Source organism: Pteronotus mesoamericanus, unplaced genomic scaffold, assembly GCF_021234165.1.
Source record: "Pteronotus mesoamericanus isolate MK-2021 breed Mesoamerican mustached bat unplaced genomic scaffold, CSHL_Meso_final contig_2, whole genome shotgun sequence".
NCBI lineage: Eukaryota > Metazoa > Chordata > Mammalia > Chiroptera > Mormoopidae > Pteronotus > Pteronotus mesoamericanus.
In genome coordinates, this window is record NW_026555084.1 from 1,311,653 (window position 1) to 1,330,673 (window position 19,021).

Sequence of the window (19,021 nt, forward strand, 5' to 3'; positions counted from 1 at the left end):
CCCTCATTCTATTCCATTGCCCTATCTCACTGAATATATCTTGATTATTTTTTTATGTTATTAAGTAATTTATTAAACAATAAATTTTATTAAATAATTTTTCTAAACATTTTCATGGTTAATATAATATTAAGGCTATGTCAACATTTAATCATCTTATTTTGAATATAAATTCATATTTCAGTAAAATATAACTACTGTCCTCTTTCCTACTACCAAAGATTTCTAGAAACAAAATGTCTAGGTTACTGCATATAAACTTCTTGTAAAAACCTAGTACTTCTGGCCAATGTTATGAAATGTATTTTGACCTCTATTTTTATAGTTATTTCCTATATTTATACATTAAGCTACTTATTTAAGATTACCATTCACTTACCAAGTATCTTTAACATCATGAAATTTTATGAAGGAAAACTTAACTAAAGATTAAATTTTAGAATTATAGTAACTAGGTTTTGGGGGGATTTTTTTCTGTTTTCCCTAAGAAGTGTTTATTATCTATTTTCGAGAGAAAGCACAAAGCTGACTTCTAAAGTCTGTGTATTGGGGAATTAGATTGTGGGAGAAATTTTTAGTTAAATAAATGCATATATCAAACTTTGTTTCTGGATCCAGGTGATATTTCAAGTGCCTTAATTAAGGCATATCTTGCTATTAAATTCTTTATTGAGTAGGACTTCCCTTCTCCTACTCTATTTCTTTGTTGATTCTATGTATTTGCTCTTGTTTACTTTTATTTCCTTTTTACAGCATACATTCCAAAATCCAAGGAAGACATGAGACAAAAAGACAGTTTGTTAGGGTATCTTTACAACTCATATTAGGATGCCAGTCTGCATTTCCCTAAGAGGCAATGACATCCCTAGCAGGAAAGTAGAAAAGAGTTCCCAGCAGGGTACACGGTCCACTTGTCAAAGAAGTTTTGGTAGTTGTACAAGAAGCTCAGCTGCAAGTGCCTGAAATCCAAAATAACAATGGCTTAAACAATATAGATGTTTGACTCTCAAGCAAAAAAATCCAAGGCAGTACTCCAGGACTAGTTGGTGCTCCATGGTGTCTTAGGGAGTCAGGTTCCTTCTATTTGTTGTTACACTTGCTTTCATTCACATAATCACTTCATGGTCTAACATGGCTTCTTCAGTTCTATCCATTATTTTCATATATGTTGCACATACCACACTGATTTACATCCAAGTGCTGAACATAATCACTTAACTAGCTGCAAGAGAGTCCAGTAAATCTAGGTATTTTTAAACTTTTTTCAGGTATTTTCAGGTGGCCACAATCAGGTGTTTTATTACTGCAGAAGAAGGGAAGAAGAGATATGGCACAACTAGAAGTCTCTGCCATGGTGTCCTTCAAAGATTTTTGGCCACCTCCAACAAGTGCTTAAGATCAAAACTTGTGTTTTATATATATAATATTTACTTCCAGATTCAATTTACTCTATATTTATTTTCCCTTTATATTAACTTATGTATATAAGAGGGAATAAAAAGATAAATATATCATTAAATTATTTTGATCCAAGTATAAGCACACTATTTCAAATACAAAGAAATGAATTTTGGACAATCATTTTATATTCCCCTGGATATCCAATTAAATAATTATTCGGTCAACAAATATTTGAGGGCTGACTATATGACTGATACGTATTAGGTGTTCAGAGTACAACAATAAGCAAGACATATAGTCCCAGTTCTCCAAAAACCTATTGTCTATGCAAGGAAAAATAAAAGATGCAACTAGAATAAAGACTGACAAGTGCTATAATAAACACAAGAAAGAAATGAGTGAGGATTCCTAATATTCTAGAATGGAACGGGACAAAGAATGTTGAGAGAAAGGGGAAAGCATGCGTAGCTATCTATGGAAGTAAGAAAAAGCATGGCTCATTTAAGAGCTGAAGAAAAGCTCAAAATGGCTATAGAGCAGTCCGTGGCCACGGATGAGGCTAATATGAGACAGGCAGAAGCCAGATGATGAAGAAAGCGATAAGCCATGTTGCTTTTGAAACCAACAGCAACGGGAAGTCTTGTGGAGTTGAAGGAAAGCGCAGACATAATGGGATCTGTACTTCAGAAAGCCAGAGATGAGGCAAGGTGGACATTTAAAGCGATAGCACGAATCCAGGGGAAAGATCACAGGGGTAAACTGGCAGAGACAGATATCACTGGACTAACTGAGATGACTATGAGGTAGAACTCACAGAATTGGATGACTATATGGATGCCAGCGAGAGGGAAAAAAAAAATTAAGGATCACTCCCAGGTAACTCCCAGGACTCAAGCTTAGGCAAATGAGTGGACAGCGATGAGAAAGAGGAAGAGAGCCAAGGCTGGGAGTGGGTGGAAAACACGAGTTTAATTTCAGTCATTGAATTGGAGGCACATGTAGGACAGGATGTTCCTGTGGGCGTCTGGAAGCCAGAAGACAAGAATTACTAAAACATCACAGAATCACTGAGCAACACGGAGGGCTCGGTTGAAGTGAAAAAAAAAATTGACACTACTACTTATTTACAGAGGTGTGCAATTTCTTTTATTATCACTCAACAAATTAGAGAAAACTCAGAATCTTGTCAGGGTTAAGGTTTGCCAGGCAGATGAAATAATAATATAGCAATGAACAAAGTATATGAAGTTTATTCCTTTCCTTATTCCCTTACTGTGAAATATTGTGAACAAAATATATGTCAAGAGGTAAAGGTACTATAAAGGAAACTGAAGTCGGGTATGTTATTTTGGAGACGGAAGTCAAAGGTGGGAGAGAGATCGGAGTGCAGTGAGGGCGTACAGCATAAACATCTAGGGGAAAGCATTCCCAGCATAAGAGAAGTTCAAAGGTACTAAAGAGAAAATGCTGGTAATAGTCAAAAAAACAGCAAGGAGGCCAGTACGGTTGAATGGAATGAGAAGGGATTGGAAATCAGGTCAGAGAAGTAGTACAGGGTGCTCTGGACCATGACGAGAACTTTGGAGTTTGTCCCTGGTGGGATGGGAAGCCACTGGAAGCTTACGAATAAAGAGGACAGAACCATTATTTGATGTGACAGAAGTTCAAGTCATCTAACTATATGGTAACAGGGTTTGGGAGAGCGAGCCAAACCCTGAGGCAGTCGTCCAAGAAAGTCTGCGAAGAATGGTGAGGGGTGACGAGGATGAGCGGGTGGAACGCTGGGGGAAGAGGGCGGCGTAACCGGGAAGAACGAGCCTGAAGAAAGCAGCGCCTCTGCCAGCACTAGGCACATGAGAGGACACGGGGTCAGCAAGACAGAAGCCCCGGGAAATCTCTCCAGAGGCTCACAGTCTGGTCGTGATGAATGAATCCGAAATGACTATGAAATTATCCTCATTTAATTAGAATTGTGTGGCCTGAGCACAAATACATTTATTTGTTTTAGTTCTAATTGTCACCATATTGGGAGCTTTCATGAATTTAGTTAACCTTTTCCTGATAAAACGGCACACAGACTTTGGCAGGAGCCGCGCAACCGTCTAATTCGGCGGTGTTCTCCCAGGGGCAGGAAAGTCGTCACGTAACCACCCACACAGGAAGCCGTGTGACGCTTCCAGTTTCTCAGGACTTCTTCATTTGAAATTGGCATTTCAAAATATTACGTAAAGCGTCATTCTTATTTAATTAAAAAATCCCATTTTAAAACACGAATCTATGTTTTTTTTCTAGACATAGAAAAGTAGGGAAGCTACGCTGAACCTGCTTGCTCCTGTGTCCACACCCACCGGCCCCACCACCTCTTCTCACCCCGCCCCTAGCCTCAGCCACGTGCCCTGTAGCCCAGTAAAGATTCACAAGTTCCCGCGTTTACATGAAACCCTCACCCAGGGGAGAGAGGCCTGCCATAGCTCCAGCCCTTACTCTCAACTTGACAGGAGCAACAGCAGCTCTGGCTTCCTCAACGGCTTCTCAAAGAGGCCAGGGAACACAACTAAGAAATACGGAAGAGTTAAACACCCCCCAGGGGTAGATGTCAAGCAATAGGAAATGGGACACAGAAATAATTCAACAGATAAACTGCTCTCACTTAGCTTCCATCCCCCCACTACCACCACAAACTGCCTTGAGGCAAAGAAAGTGGTTCCATGTGGCCTTTGGGGAAGACTTCTGTAAAACGAAGCCACCAGGTGTGTAATGCACCACCTTATTCAGTTGACTGTCATTATCCAGGATAGTTACGTTCTAGACAGTTGCTATGAAAACTGAATTAGTGAATATCGAACCACTGCTCCTAAAGGAAACACAGGGTTAGGTTCCTGAGGCACTATGGTCACAATATGTTCATCACGTGATCAAAACACAGCCTTGTTTTGTGTCTGTTTTTATTTAAAAACACCCTATTTAATATATAGTTGATTCATTAATATTGAACTCACAGCCAATAGCACTACAACTTGCCTAAATTAAGCTCACCTAAACACACGTTTCTTCTCCGTAAGGCACATTATGGCCTTCTTGTGCTTAGAAACACTAGCCAGCACTTCAGCACTATTCCAGAAGGGCCATTTTGAACAGCAAAACCACCCACAAAAAACACAAAAATGCAAAAATGATGGCCCTAAGTCGAGAGCAGGAAGGGCACATTTACAGCATGAGAGCCCAAAGGAGAAGGCAGAGGACCCGTCTAAGCTCAGCCGGGAGAGTGTGCATCCAGCAACTCAAATGTTTTGCCGCTGTGCGTATGCCCAAGAATGACTACAACAGCACCTCCAGTACTGACTAGGGCCACCCGTAAATTTCAGCAAGTATGGAAATGTGCAGAAGTGCAATCTGTGAATAATGAGGCTTGACTCTATTTGTTTCTTCTTATTCTCTCACTTCCTTTTCCTTCCTTCTTTCTTCCCTAAAAATGCACCCTTCTCCCCACCCCTCAAAAAGGCCTTGGTCCATAACCTTCACCTAAGCCTCTGTTTTCTAAAGAATGCAGATTAAAACACAGATCTCATTTAAAAGTTATATGTGTGTGCTGCTTAAAGAGAAAATTCAAATTTGTAACTTAATATTGGAAATAATTAACTTAGAGAAACTAAGAATACTTGTCAGATTCGTACTGAAATTTCAATGACAAGGTATTTTAAAGGTTGAAATGGGTACGGAATAAAGGGAAAATATAACTAAAAGAATATTTACTTTAAGGTCGTTTAAAATAAAAAATTGAGAAACAACCTAACATTCCCCAAACAACGGCCTGTTTCAATTATGGTACAGTTTAGAATATTTTATGTCGAGATAAAATGTTCATAATATTATGTTTGATTTTTTTTTTAAAAGAAGAGTTTCCCCCTGGCCAGGTGGCGAAGTTGGAGCGTCGCCCCGTACGCCCGAAGTGCTCCCCGCGCAGGTCGCGTCCCTGGACTCTGGGCTGGACCCTGGTCAGGGCGGTAGGGAGGTACAGAAGGCTGCTGACCAATCACTGTTTCTCTCTCACGTCAATGTTTACAAATAAAAATGTTTTGAGGTTTTTGTTTTGTTTTGTTAGTAATATAGTACTTACCATTTGCCAGGCATTGTTCTAAGCATTTAAAAAATATTAACTCATTTAATCCTAGTAATAGCCCCAAATGAATTCGGTATTATTAGTAGTATTCCTATTTTAGTTTACAAAACAATAGTATAATTTTTGCTTAAAAAAGTTGAGAAATACACAGGGGGAGTACACATACCTTCAAGCATGAATTAGAAAGACTCATGGTCTTTACCAAAATGATAGTAGTAGTCACCTCCCACCCAACATATGACTTCATTTGAATTTTTAAGGGTTCAACAAAAACATGTATTACTTTGTGAATAAAGTTGTTTTTTAAAAATAAAATATATGGAAAACCAACTCATTATTCATAGATAGGAATTTTCCTCATGTTAGAATAGAAACATGAACTGCTTCTTATGAAAGCTACAGTTATGAGGTGAACGATCTAGTCAACTACCATAAACAAAACCTGTCCTGGATAGCTGACTACTCACTGCTTTTTGACTAGATGTGTGTCCCACCGACTTTGCCACCCTCCCAATATACACCAATCTTGCATGCTTCATCGGGTCTTAAGAAATAGATAGCAACATAAATCTTCATCACACTATTCAAACACATTTAAAATATATTTGACTATAAAAACTTACTACAGGCTTAACATCGGCCAATCACTTAACCTCTAAGCCTTGGTTTTCTCTTCAATAAAAGGGAAAAGAATACCTTCCTCAAAAGGCCAAATACAAAGTGCTTTAGCTGACAATACCAGTTCAATAACAGTTTCTTAACTACATAGTAAATTTCTGTACATTACATGGCCATCGCTTACCGACAGGATAGTTCTCCGTCCATAGCATCATGTTCATCTGTACTGGTGTACGTTAATCTTCCTCCAACGACTGTCCCAACTAAGTATACCAGCCACGCAAGACGTCCTAATAAATAACAAGAACAAAAAATATTTAGGAAGTGCTGTCGAATCTCTTTAAGCTGTAGAAAGAAAGTTCATTGTTTCAGGAAACTCCGAACTTAGTCAAATGATCTATTCTTACAAACAAGTGATAAATTATTGTGAACTCAGTTCTTCACAGCATGGAGAGCTGGGGTTTAAGTTTATCAAGGCAGTAAGCAGAACAGTAAAAATGAGATTTCAGAGCCAGATAAAACTGTTTGAATCCCTGCTCTACCAATGTGCTATGTGATCTTGTTTAAGTTACTTACCCCTTTATATCTTAGGGTTTTCATCTGCAAAATGGAGAAAATCTTATCTACTCTGAAGACTTAGGATTAAAATTAGACTTGATCACAAAAAACAAATGTAATGTCTAGATCTAGGGCTGCACGTCAGTACTAGTGTGATCCAAGCACCAGCATCTTTTCTGAATATAATAGTACTAGTCTGAACATTTTTAATATTACCCCTGCTTGGGACAAAATAATTTATTCCCTTTGTATTTTTATGCATAATTTTTAAAAATCCAAGACTTTCACTGTGCAAATCACATTGTTTGACAACCAAATTAGCTTCACAGGCAAGAGCAGTAAAGGATTAAATACCTTTATGACAGGGGCACAATGGCGGCCTCTACAGTCTTCACGGATCTTATTTTGGGGCAGCCAACACTGACAGTTTAGAAATGGAGGTATTTATGTCAAATGGCTTTTATTTAAGGCATATTATTTTACATCTCTAGATTCATCGATCTATGTATCAGGTTCTCCAAGATTTTTGAGACCTTTATGAATAATTAACAACATACCAATTATCTAAAAAGAAATTTTGTGCTATTCTTGGGGACTAATTTTTCAAAGATGAGTAGGCTATTTCATAATACTGAAATCAATGATGTTTCTGTATTGGGAAACGTTTTCAAGTGAGCTACAGTGTTGTTTTTTTTAATGAGGTATTGACTTGAACAGTAATAAAAGAGGGTACTTATAAGAAGACTTAAGAAGGATAAATTTTTAAAAAGTAGAAAAATGACATATTCTTCCTATCTTCCTATGCATACTAGCAGTCATTACCGCACGACAATGAATCAACAACTACTTCAAACTTCTGGAGACATGAGCGCACCAAGGTGACAAACATCCCGTAAGTCTGAAATGTAACCTGGCAAGTACCCACATCCCTTAACCTATCATAAAACAATAATGAATAAGTCAGAACTGACCAATTATGCAGCCTTGTATGTTAGCAATGTGAACAGGTTCAATAAAAGAATAAGATCACTGATTTGATCAAGCAATTCAGTTTTATGAATTACTAATGTATAATTCGTGAAAAAGGTAACAGGAGAAAAAAGCCCATGTAGGAAATGGAAGGTACTAGAAAGTTACCTTATGTACTTCAAAAGTATTTTACGATCAATACAAAAGTGTGTTACTAACAAACACATTATACCTTTACCTAAACCTCAGCAATTTAGACTGGCAGTATTCAAAATAATAAATGCTAAGTTACTCTGGTAACAGAATTAACTCCATGAAGTTTAAAGAATCATATAAATCCATATATCTAAACTGTATTTAGGAATATGTTCAATAAATACCCAATATGTGAGTAATAGATCTATAAATTTTAAAAATATCTCATCCTGTAATAAGACTAAATTTCCATTTTAATTTTCCATTAATGTTCAGGGCACTTGTTTTAGCAGCTGTTCAAGCACAGAACATTTTTTCCTTTAAAAAAATAATTATTGCTGTAATAATCTGTAATTATGGTTTATAACTGCAATAATCCCAAAGAAATCAGTCATTACCATAGATCACAAGTAATCGTTAACTACTGTTAATGACCTATTTCTTAGGGATTATTGTTTTCGTAAACCATGACCATATCATCACAAATATGGAAGAGCAAGACAATATAATACAAATGAGATCATAATATAATAATAAACTTATTTTGTAACATTAAAAGCCATTAAGCATCTAAATTAAAGCACACATAACGAGAGCATATAATTTTCTTTGTTCAACACTAACTGAAGTGTTTAGCTTGCACAAAAGAAATTGAATACTACTACATACAATAGTACAAACTAGAGCCACGTTAGGTATTTTTCATCATATTAAAAAAATCATTTTTGAATACACCACAGATATCTTTAAAAGGCGGAAAAATGCCTTCCCATTGACCATTTGACTAGAAGGGAACAAATATTTATTTAAAATTTTCTGTGTATCAGGCATTATATTAGAGACTTTGAAATGTTATTTTATTAAAACTATATAATGTATCTAACTATAAAAACTCCTTAAATTTATACTAATTAAAAATCAAGTGTCACTTATTTTATTCAATAAAGAGACCTTTATTAAACATTAGTAAATCATTACCGTTCAGTTAATTCCTTTCATATTTCTTAAAAGAGCTAGCAGCCCATAGTAGGAAATACCCTTTTATAGGAAGAAAGGCCTTTGATTTCTCAACTGAATCTTTTTATTGGGTAGGCCAGAAAGTTTGTTTGTTTTTCCAGTATGATGGCTCTAGCTGTGCTTAGTTGTCTTAAAATTTCATTCGAAACAATGTTGTTAGACTGTGACAACTGTCATATCAGCGTGTATTAAAAGAACACATCAAAATTGGTGAATTTTTGTGTAGGCATTTTAATATTGAAGATGGAAGAAAATATAAAACATTCTCAGCATATGCTTTCCTATTTCAAGAAAGGTAAAAATGCAACTGAAGTACAAAAAACAACAAAAGATTTGCGCAGTGTATAGAAAAGGTGCTATGACTGAAGGTGCCAAAAGTGGTTTGCGAAGTGTCGTGCTGGAGATTACTCACTGGATGATGCTCCACGGTCGCGTAGACCAGTTGAAGTTGATAGTGATCAAATTGAGACATTAATTGAGAATAATCAACATTATACAACGCAGGAGATAGCTGGCATACTCGAATATCCAAATCAAGAAAGTTATTGGTGAAAGTGAAAAATGTGTCTTTTACGGAAAAAACTTAAAAGACTTTTTGGCCAGTCCAATACATTGTAATTTAATATTTATATACGTGAAAAATATAAGTAACGTATATGAAATGCAATAAAACAAACACCCACGAACGTGCTACACAACCTAGGAACCAAGGCTTTACCGATACTCTCACTCTCGCTTACCTTCACACCCTCCCCTACCGCGCCCCTCCCCTCCACCCTAGAGGTAACCACGATCCTGCATTCGGAGCTTACTAATCTCTTGACATTTTTTTTTTCATTTTATCACTTGCACATATCACTACGTGTTCCTAAACAATATATTTTTAGTCTGATTTTTTCTGGGGCTTTATTAAATATTTCATATTTTATATAGTTCACTAAGAATTGCTTCCCCCCCCCATTAAATATATTACTTCTGGCATTCACCTGTAAATATACCTGTAGCTCATTAATTTTATTGGGTTTTTTTTAAGTCTTTTTTTAAAAAGATTTTATTTATTTATTTTTAGAGAGGGGAAGAGAGGGAGAAAGAGAGGGAGAGAAACATCCATGTGTGGTTGCATCTCACATACCCGCTGCCGGGGACCTGGCCTGCAACCCAGGCATGTGCCCTACACTGGGAATCGAACCAGTGACCCTTTGGTTTGCAGTCCGGCACTCAATCCCCTGAGCCCACCAGCCAGGGCCATTTTATTGTTATATAGTATTATTGGGTTGGCCAAAAAACCATGTATTATTTTCACAATATATAAATATGCAGTAGAAGTATGAAGAAAAGGCATTAATTGATACATATAAAAAATTCAAGATTTCAAGTATTTTCTCCTGGTAGGAAAAAGGATAAATTTGGAAAGAGGAACAAGGGAACAGCAAAGCTCGTGGTGCCGCCCTGTTCCTTAAGGTACATGATGGTGTTTGTTACCGGTAGCCCCTACGTCTCAATGTACGCAAACAACCTCTTTTATGTACTTGGTATTTAGTAACTTACAAAGCTCTAGTAAAAGAAGAAATCAATCATGAAAAGACTAAACGCTGCACAAAATGTTAGTTCTCCCCAACTTAATTTATAAAGAATGAAATTCCAGCAAAAGAGAGAACCTTTAAAGGAGAGACGGTTAACTACCGCACTACTTAGTCCCCTGGCAGGATTGTGCGACACAAAAAAAGGAAAAATACATAATGAATAAAAGGTATTTTAAGAAGACATTATGTAAATGCAAAGGATAATCTTTTAAGTATGTTTTACAAAAAAGTTTCGACGAGAAGTCATTGAAAGTAAGTTTGACTATCAACCCTTACCACTTACTTTCCAAAACAAAAGACACACATATGTTTTAGAAAACTCTTGAACTATAATGAAAATGCCTTCTCTTAGAAATGTATAAAGCCAGTTCCATTCTCATAATTCATCTCATTAAAAAAATCTGAGAAATGTATTTATTTATTTTCATTCCCTGCTATGGCCCTGAAAGGATTTAAAGGCATATACATAAATAAATAAATCCTCCTTCAATAAAGCATTAAAAAAATTAATGAGATTTATAAATTTAAAGAATTAAAATATAATAATAAACTGAAGCCATAGTGAAGGTTAATACACAAATGCAAATCCATGAGGAGGACTCAGAGAATTTATACCGGCTGAAACTGGGCTCTGAATTTGCCATCTACCACAAAGACGGAAACATGATTAATTAGATCAGTTAAAAGATAGGTATAAGACAATAAACTCTGTTCATTATCAGCTTTTCTTGATACTGATTCCAGAGAATTATCTCCTATGAATATTCTAAAGGACAACTGAAAATGAACCATCAAGCCACCAAAATAACCAGAAGGTTAAAAAATTAATGGCTTATTAGGGGATTAGGAATTGGTGGAAATGTAGAAAAGTAATTTGCATAACATTATTAAAGTGATTAATGAAACTACTTAAAATTCAACCTAACGCCATAGAATAGATAAAGTGTACTGGCCTTCCTGAATCGCCATGTCCACGGTCACCCCAGCTGCAGAGTGCAGAAGCTTTTGGTAGTTCTGTGCGTTTTGGTCAAACAACTGCACGAGAAGAGCGCAGGTCTTCTCATACTCGCACCGGCTGACGGTGCACAGCTGCTCCAGCTGCTGGAACACCGTGGCGGTGTCATCCAGGGGGTCGTCCAGGTTGTCTCTGCCAACACAAGGACACGTGTGCAGCCAGCATGAGAATGGAATGCACTTTTAGTCGCCGCAAATAAACTTTATTTATGTTAAGTAAAGTTCCATGTTGGATAAAGGAATAAAAGAAAAATAGATCGCAATGTAAAACACAAAATGTTTATATCTGCATATGTCACGATGACGTGCATTAAAAATAATACCAAAAAAAGCTACTTGTACTAACAGGTGAGTTTACCAAGATCCTGGCATACAAGGTCAATGTACAAAATTCAGCTGTATTACTATACACTAGCAATGAACAGCTAGAAATTGAAATTTAAAAGACAGCATCTTCCATAGGCACTAGAACACATAGAATAGTAATTAAACCTAATTAAACATATGTAAGAGTTGAAGGCTGAATACTACAAAACACTGATAAAAGAAATCACAGAAGAGCTAAATAAATCAGAAGATAAACATGCCCATTGGCTGAAAGACCCAATATTGTTTAGATATCAGTTCTGCCCCCGTATGAATATATAAATTCAAGGCAATCCCAGTCAAAACCCCACCAGGATTTCATTGTCGATACTGACAAGATAATTTTAAAATTTACATACATGGAAAAACAAAGGAAGGAAAAAAGCCAAAATAATTTTGGCTCCCTTATTTTCATAAAAATTTTATAGTGATATATATCACACACATATAGAAGAGCTCACAAATTACAGGTGTACAGCTTAATGAATTTTTACAAAGTGAACACACCAATGTGACTGGCACTCAAAACAAAAACCAGCACATTTCTACTACCCCACAAACCTCCTGATTGCCCCCAAAGCCCCCTCTTATTTACCCAAAGGAGGAGTATGAGTTAATTTTGTCTGATTTTGAACTTCATGGGAGTGTGCAGCTTGCACTCCTTTGTGTCTGTCTTCCTTGCCTTTGCTTAGTATAATGTTTGTGAAATTCACCCACAGTATTGCATCTAACTGTAAAAGATTTATTCTCACTAGAGCCAAAAAAATTTTGAAAAAGGAAGACTAAGGTGGAAGACTCATGCTATTTGACTTCAAAGCTTATTATAAGACAACAGTCATCAAGATAGGTTATTAGCAGGAGAAACATACAGATTAGAGAGAACAGAGTCAAGAAACAGAACCACACTTATGTGGTCAATTACTTTTTGAAAACAGTGTAAAGTCAATTCAATGGAGAAAGAATAGTTGGGTTTTTTTTCTTTCTTTTTCACAAATGGTGTTGGGATAACTGGTCATCCATATGCAAAAACAAAACAAAACAAAACAAAAACCTCGAGCCTTACCTCACATCACATACAAAAATTAACTCAAAATAAAATCACAGACCTCACTGTCAATAATGAAAGTATATAAATTTTAGAGGAAAAATACAGAATAAATTGAACTTCATCAAACTTTACAACACCTTGTCTTTGAAAGACTGTTAAGGAAATGAAAAGGCAGGCTATGAACTGGAAGAAAATAATTGAAAAAACACATACGATAAAGCCTTGTGACCAGAATATACAGATCTCTCAAATTTCAACATAGGAAAATAACACAATAAAAATGGGTAACAGATTGGACAGGTACTTTGCCAAGAACACATACAAATGATAAACAAACACATAAAATGATGCTCAACATTATTAATCATTAAGGGAATGCAAAATAAAACCGCAATGAGGCACTGCTACCTCCCTATTAGGTTGACTAAATTTTAAAAACAGACAATATCAAGTGCTGATGAGGATGCAGAGCGCCTGGATATTTCATACATTGCTGGCGGGAATGCAAAATGATACAGCCAATTTGGAAAAAGAGTTTGGCAGTTTCTTACAAAGTAAAACATACACTTACCATACAACCTAGGAGTCTCACACCTCACTATTTACCCAAGAGAAACAAAAGCTGATGTCCGTGCAAAAATCTGTACAGGAACATATACAGCTGTTTTATTCATAACTGATAAAAATGAAAACAATCCCAATGTCCACTCATAGGTGAATGGATAAACAAATTAGGATCTATCCATAGAACAGAATACTATTCGGCAATGAAAAGGCAACTACTGCTGCAACATGGAGGAACCTTACGTGCACTATGCTAAGTGAAAGGAGCCAGACTGAGAGGCCCTACTACTACATAATTTCATTTATACAACGTTCTGGAAAAGGCAAACACTATAGGGAAACAAAACAAATCAGTAATTGCCAGGGGCCAATGGTGGGGAAAGGCCTAACTACAAAGGGACCCAAAGAACTTTTTGGGGATGATGAAACCATTCTGTATCTTAATTTTCATGGTAGTTATACAGCTGTATGCACTTGTCAGAACTCATAAAACTGTACACTAAAAAGGGCGAATTTTACAGTAGGTAAATTATTCCTCAATTTTTAAAAATTCCAAGATGCAGAAGATGAAAATTCGACAGAAAGATTTGGTTTTCAATACCTCACAACTATGGCAACAGATTCCAACCGAGAAGTGATAAAGGCCTTCGTGATTTCTGGTGCGTAAGTGTCTAATAAGTGGGGTTCAGTTGATTTCACAAAAGGAACTGAAGCCACCATCCTTTGCCACAGAGTTAATAAATAATGAACACTGTTGGGAGCAAATTCCCAATGCTACAAAGAAATAAAGCAAATGTTACTTTAAATGGCATATCTTCCCAGAATAAGAATTACAGAGGCAAACTTACTAAACATAGATTTTAAAATTAACTTTTATTCTGATTATATAGTCAGTGAAACTTAACATAGCAAACTCTGTAAATGCAAAAAAAAGTATAAAGAAGAAACTAACAATCTCTCTTTATTCTACAACCCAAGAGTGATCACTCTTAAAATGTTAGTACACTTCCTTCTAATCTTCTTTCCATGGAATTTATATCATTTGGAAAATATGGTTTTAAAACCTTCCCCCAAACTTATAAATATTCCCCAAAACCAATCTGTAAAAACCTTCTTTTATTTCTTCACATAGATTTTATTACAGCTTCTCAATTCATTCTTCAATTATTAGATATTCAGATGTCTTCTAAATTTTTTATAAAAATGTTATAATGAACTTTTTAACCTAAAACCTTGCAATGAACATTTTTAGCAAAGTACTCTAATAGATGTTAAAAAAAAGAATCCCTACCAAATCTTACCAAGAAAGTATTTTAAAACTACTTACAGTTTAATATCAATTATATATTTCTATTTACCTGCAGGCTAGTAATGGTAAAATTAGCAATCAATCTGATAACTTCAGGATACTCCTTCACCATAACTAATTCTCCCAGCTGGTAATTTGTCTTCAAACGAGCCAAAAATCGACAAAATTCATGATAATTACCTGGATCAGACAAACCCTAAAATATGAGACAAAAAGAAAGGCTTTTAAACACTTAAAAATAAACCAAGCCAATGTCCATCAATAAATTCCAAAAGCATTTTATTAAGTCTCCCAGTTTTCATGAATACTTATAGTATTTTGTACCAACTGGGTAGATAGTAATGGAAGGAAACAAATAATTTCTGCTGGATTTAAAGTTGTCATCATTAACAATAAGAAATCCAAAGTAGAAGCTTTGCAGAAAACTTTGCACCATGATAGCTAAATTACAATGTTTAGGAACCCACTACATTACACGCAAAATTGTGTGTGTGCGTGCGTGCGTGCGTGTGTGTGTGTGTGTGTTATGGCTTAAACAGAGGTCAATAGAAGACTTGAAAAATATTTACGATAAAAAATAAGAGTGGGCTCTTGAAACTCTGGAAAAGAGCAATACCACCTGAGCTTAGAATAAACAGCATATGTGCACCACACACACAAATAATAGAAATTTCAATTCAAAAAATTTCTATTTGGAATCTGCAGGCACTGTACCCTCTAGCATCTTCCTGTTGCTAAATGAAGAGTCATTCAAATAAGTGATTGCAATGTAGGGCACAAAGTTGAACAAAAATGCTACAAGATACAGAAATAACTTCCGGGGGAGGATGGTTTAAAAGGAAAGACCAAAAATGGTGCCCCCTGTTGTCTGTGAGCTCCCTGAAGATCGGGCTCATGAAGGTCTTTATAGTGTGGATGCTTTGCATGGTTGCTGGTATGAAACAGACTTCGAAAAGTATTTGTTTAATACTGAAAGGGTGTATAGGAAATTTCATTCAAATGAGCTCAAGGAAAGAATATAAAATAGTGTCTAATCATTAATGACAAATTACAACAAGTATTTTGTACTCATAGGTCTTTTGTGATATGTTTGTAACTCTAAAATAATATAATATTCAAACTAACTTTATAAACAGCCATAAAACATCAGCATTTGGATGTTAAATCAATTAAGAAAACTATATGATATTATCATATCACCCTCCACATATTGATTGATGATAGTAATTAAAACTAAAAACACTGAAGTATTTTGGTAAAAGCCCATTTATCAGCAAAACATGTATATTTTATAGTTACGTTAAACCGAAAAGATAAAGCGGGGTGGGGGACTGGATGAAAAAAGGTGAAGGGATTTGCCAAAAAACATTTGCAGGTAACACAAAGACCCAGCGAGCAGCGTGGTGCAGGCGGGGGGGGGCGGGGGGGCGGGGGGGGCGGGTGGGGGAGGCGGAGCGGGGCGGGGCGCAAGGGCACAGAAAGGGACCGCCCGGGGCAGCGGACCCCCGGAGCAGGGCGCCCAGGGGATGTTCTATTGAGTGGCACACTCGGAGCTTGTATGGTTTTATTAACCAACATCACCCCATAAGTTCAATTAATTACAAAAAAAAAAGAAAGAAAGGCAAAGCAGATGCCTAACCTATAAAATACTCCCAAAAATAACCTGCAAAAATAATTGCTCTTTAAAAAAACGTTTTATGTACAGCTATTAGTAACCAAAATTAGTAGTAACCAAGAGGTTTACATAAACCTCCTTAAATCATCATTTAACCTTTTAAAATCTGTACTTGTGTTTCTGCTATTTTAAACCAAGCACAAAAAAAGTGAAGCAAAAAATTTTATCTCAGCGTGCAAAATCACTAATGAACAGTGGCGCTGCAATTCTCTGAAAGGAATAGTGCTACTGAAGTTTTACAGTTAGAAAGTCATTTTTAAAATCTACAAACTCTTATTTGTCCACAAGAGGGCAAAAAGACATTATTTCATAATTTAAAGCCACTTATTCCAATGCTAACATTCAGATTTACATTAAGTCCTCTCGTTCAGAAGGCAGCTCTAACTCTGAATTCATCCCTTCAGTAATTTAAGAAGTGCAAGCAGAGAAGTGCAGTACAATAGTGAAAAGCAGAAGCATAATTATGATACATGACATCCACTCCCCTAAGAGAACAGAAAAAAAAACACAAGAGGAAGATCATAGAAGTGTCAGGAAAAGTACCCGTTCGTACTACAAATGAGCTGTAAGAAAGATGACTGTGACACTTCATATTTTCTTCCGGAATCATGAGACAGTAATGAGGGTATTGTGCACCTTTCAGCAGAAAAACTTTATTTCTATATTGTAAGTATTAATTAAATTTCTTCATAAATACCTGAGGGTTTTCAAGTATCCTTTTTACTCCCTTAATTAAATTGCCAAGGTACTTGGCACGTTCAGGACTGCTAAATAAGGACCTTCTTGTAGAAGCAAACTGAACTAAACAGGAAAGTGCCTGAAAAAGGAAATGACAAGTCAGTTCCATTTTAAAAGTAACTATGGCCGCATGTAAGGAACACTAGTCTTTACATAAAAACGTTTTTAATTTCTGTGATTAAAAAAGCATTATAGAATCTAAAAATGATGAAACCTAAAAACTTAACTCATCACTCACGACCACCATCCACAACCCTTCAACCCCACTACCATTTCTATTAGCGTGTCTTCTCCTCTAATATTTTTTCATATATTAATTCAATGTGCCCAGAGCAGCACCTGGACATATACATTCAAACGGCTTTCCATTCTTTCTGACGACCAGTTCCGTCTGCGAACCCATGAACCCGGTGCTCTACCAAGAAGAAAATACGGTTTTGGGGTAGAGCGTGTTTGGGAAACGCTGCACATCGCGCGCCGTGGTGCTCTGCAAGGAGCGGGTGGGAAGGCCCCGTAACTACTTAGTCCACCATGTCCCAAATTCATTCGATGATAGAGTGTCTTACCATGCATTAACGCCTCGAGGAACCATGTGGAAAATGCTGCTGGAAGAGTTAGATAATCTATAAAAACTTCTACAGAGAATCTATGGTCTAATTGTCATCTTAAAAAGTTAAGACTTCACCAGACAATTTCGCTGCCTGGGTTCTTCACTCCACCCCTAGTGCCCACTGAAGTCTGTTGGATCATTAAATGGGGGCCCCAAATTGATAACTTTTAGGTCAAACTGGCCCATAGCTCTTTTGTTTAGGTCCACATAACATCTGCTTGCCCGGCTTTTTAAAAATATTCGAATTTGCTGTCAATACTGAAATATTTCAATTTCACACAAAATGTCTGGCTGTCTTGGCAAAGGCGAGAGTAAGGACCAAAATCTGACGATGACATTTCCAGATGCTCTCCGGTTTGCCAAAGTCCTTACTGTTAAAAAATAAATAAACAAAACAAATCAAAACCCTTAGGCGATTCTGATGTGGAGAAGGTCCAAGAACCACTAGCATCTTAAAGACGTCCCAGGCGTGGGGCCCCAGGACACTAAGGTCCAACATTTAGTGTGCTGCCCTGGAGAAAGTCGCCTCAGCCAGTCTGCTCGCTTCCTTGTCTTCACAGTGAGGATAACCATGTCCTGCAGGGCCACTTTGAGGACAAGGGGACAGAAGCGTCGCATATTAACAGGGCAGGCCCTATAGGTGTTCCTTTCTCTTAAAGCAGTTAGGTATCCGCCACTTTATTTTTTAAGCACCAGCAGCTTCTTTGTTTTATCCCAAAACACAACCGTACTTGAAACCATGGTTTTTAAACCGCTAGAAACCAGACTATCCTGGTTAAAAGACGGAAGGCTGAAGCTCTGTGGCACCACCTGGAAGCCTAGGGGTCCTGGGAAACCCAGTTTAAAAACCACCATCTTAAAATCCGCAATTCAAGAGGATACACGTTCCAAAAAAAAAAAGAACATTTTTGTGAATGAATCTGTTCTGCCCCTTTAGGCGATAACATCTTTTAACAAGCATACCGCTTATACCCAGTGTAAACCTGGAAGGCCTTTTTCAGGAGATGGCAATGTTAGAATTCCCAGACGCTACTCCTACAAGCTTAGAGATTAAACTGACAACTTTTTCTTCTCTTTTATTTATTTATTTTTTTTATCGTGCCTGGCTTCTGTTTCCGAGTCCACAACGATGGGGTTCATAGTCTCAAAGTTCTATATAACCAAAGAGTTTCAAGATTTTTTAAATCACATAATAGCACTGGATTTAAAAATAATTAACAACTGGAGCGCTGAACA

At 36.7% G+C, this 19,021-nt stretch overlaps 1 protein-coding gene across 1 annotated transcript in view; it reads right to left on the bottom strand.

The window, feature by feature from the left end:
* The window catches only part of RANBP17 (RAN binding protein 17), a 236,178-nt gene that overhangs the window by 190,725 nt on the left and 26,432 nt on the right, over positions 1-19,021 (bottom strand). The window contains exons 9-13 of the mRNA XM_054568057.1: positions 17,135-17,254; positions 14,812-14,958; positions 14,055-14,227; positions 11,415-11,608; positions 6,324-6,429 (exon numbers count right to left, since the gene is read on the bottom strand). Coding sequence (XP_054424032.1) covers positions 6,324-6,429; positions 11,415-11,608; positions 14,055-14,227; positions 14,812-14,958; positions 17,135-17,254 — 740 coding nt within the window. The remainder of the gene's footprint in view (positions 1-6,323; positions 6,430-11,414; positions 11,609-14,054; positions 14,228-14,811; positions 14,959-17,134; positions 17,255-19,021) is intronic.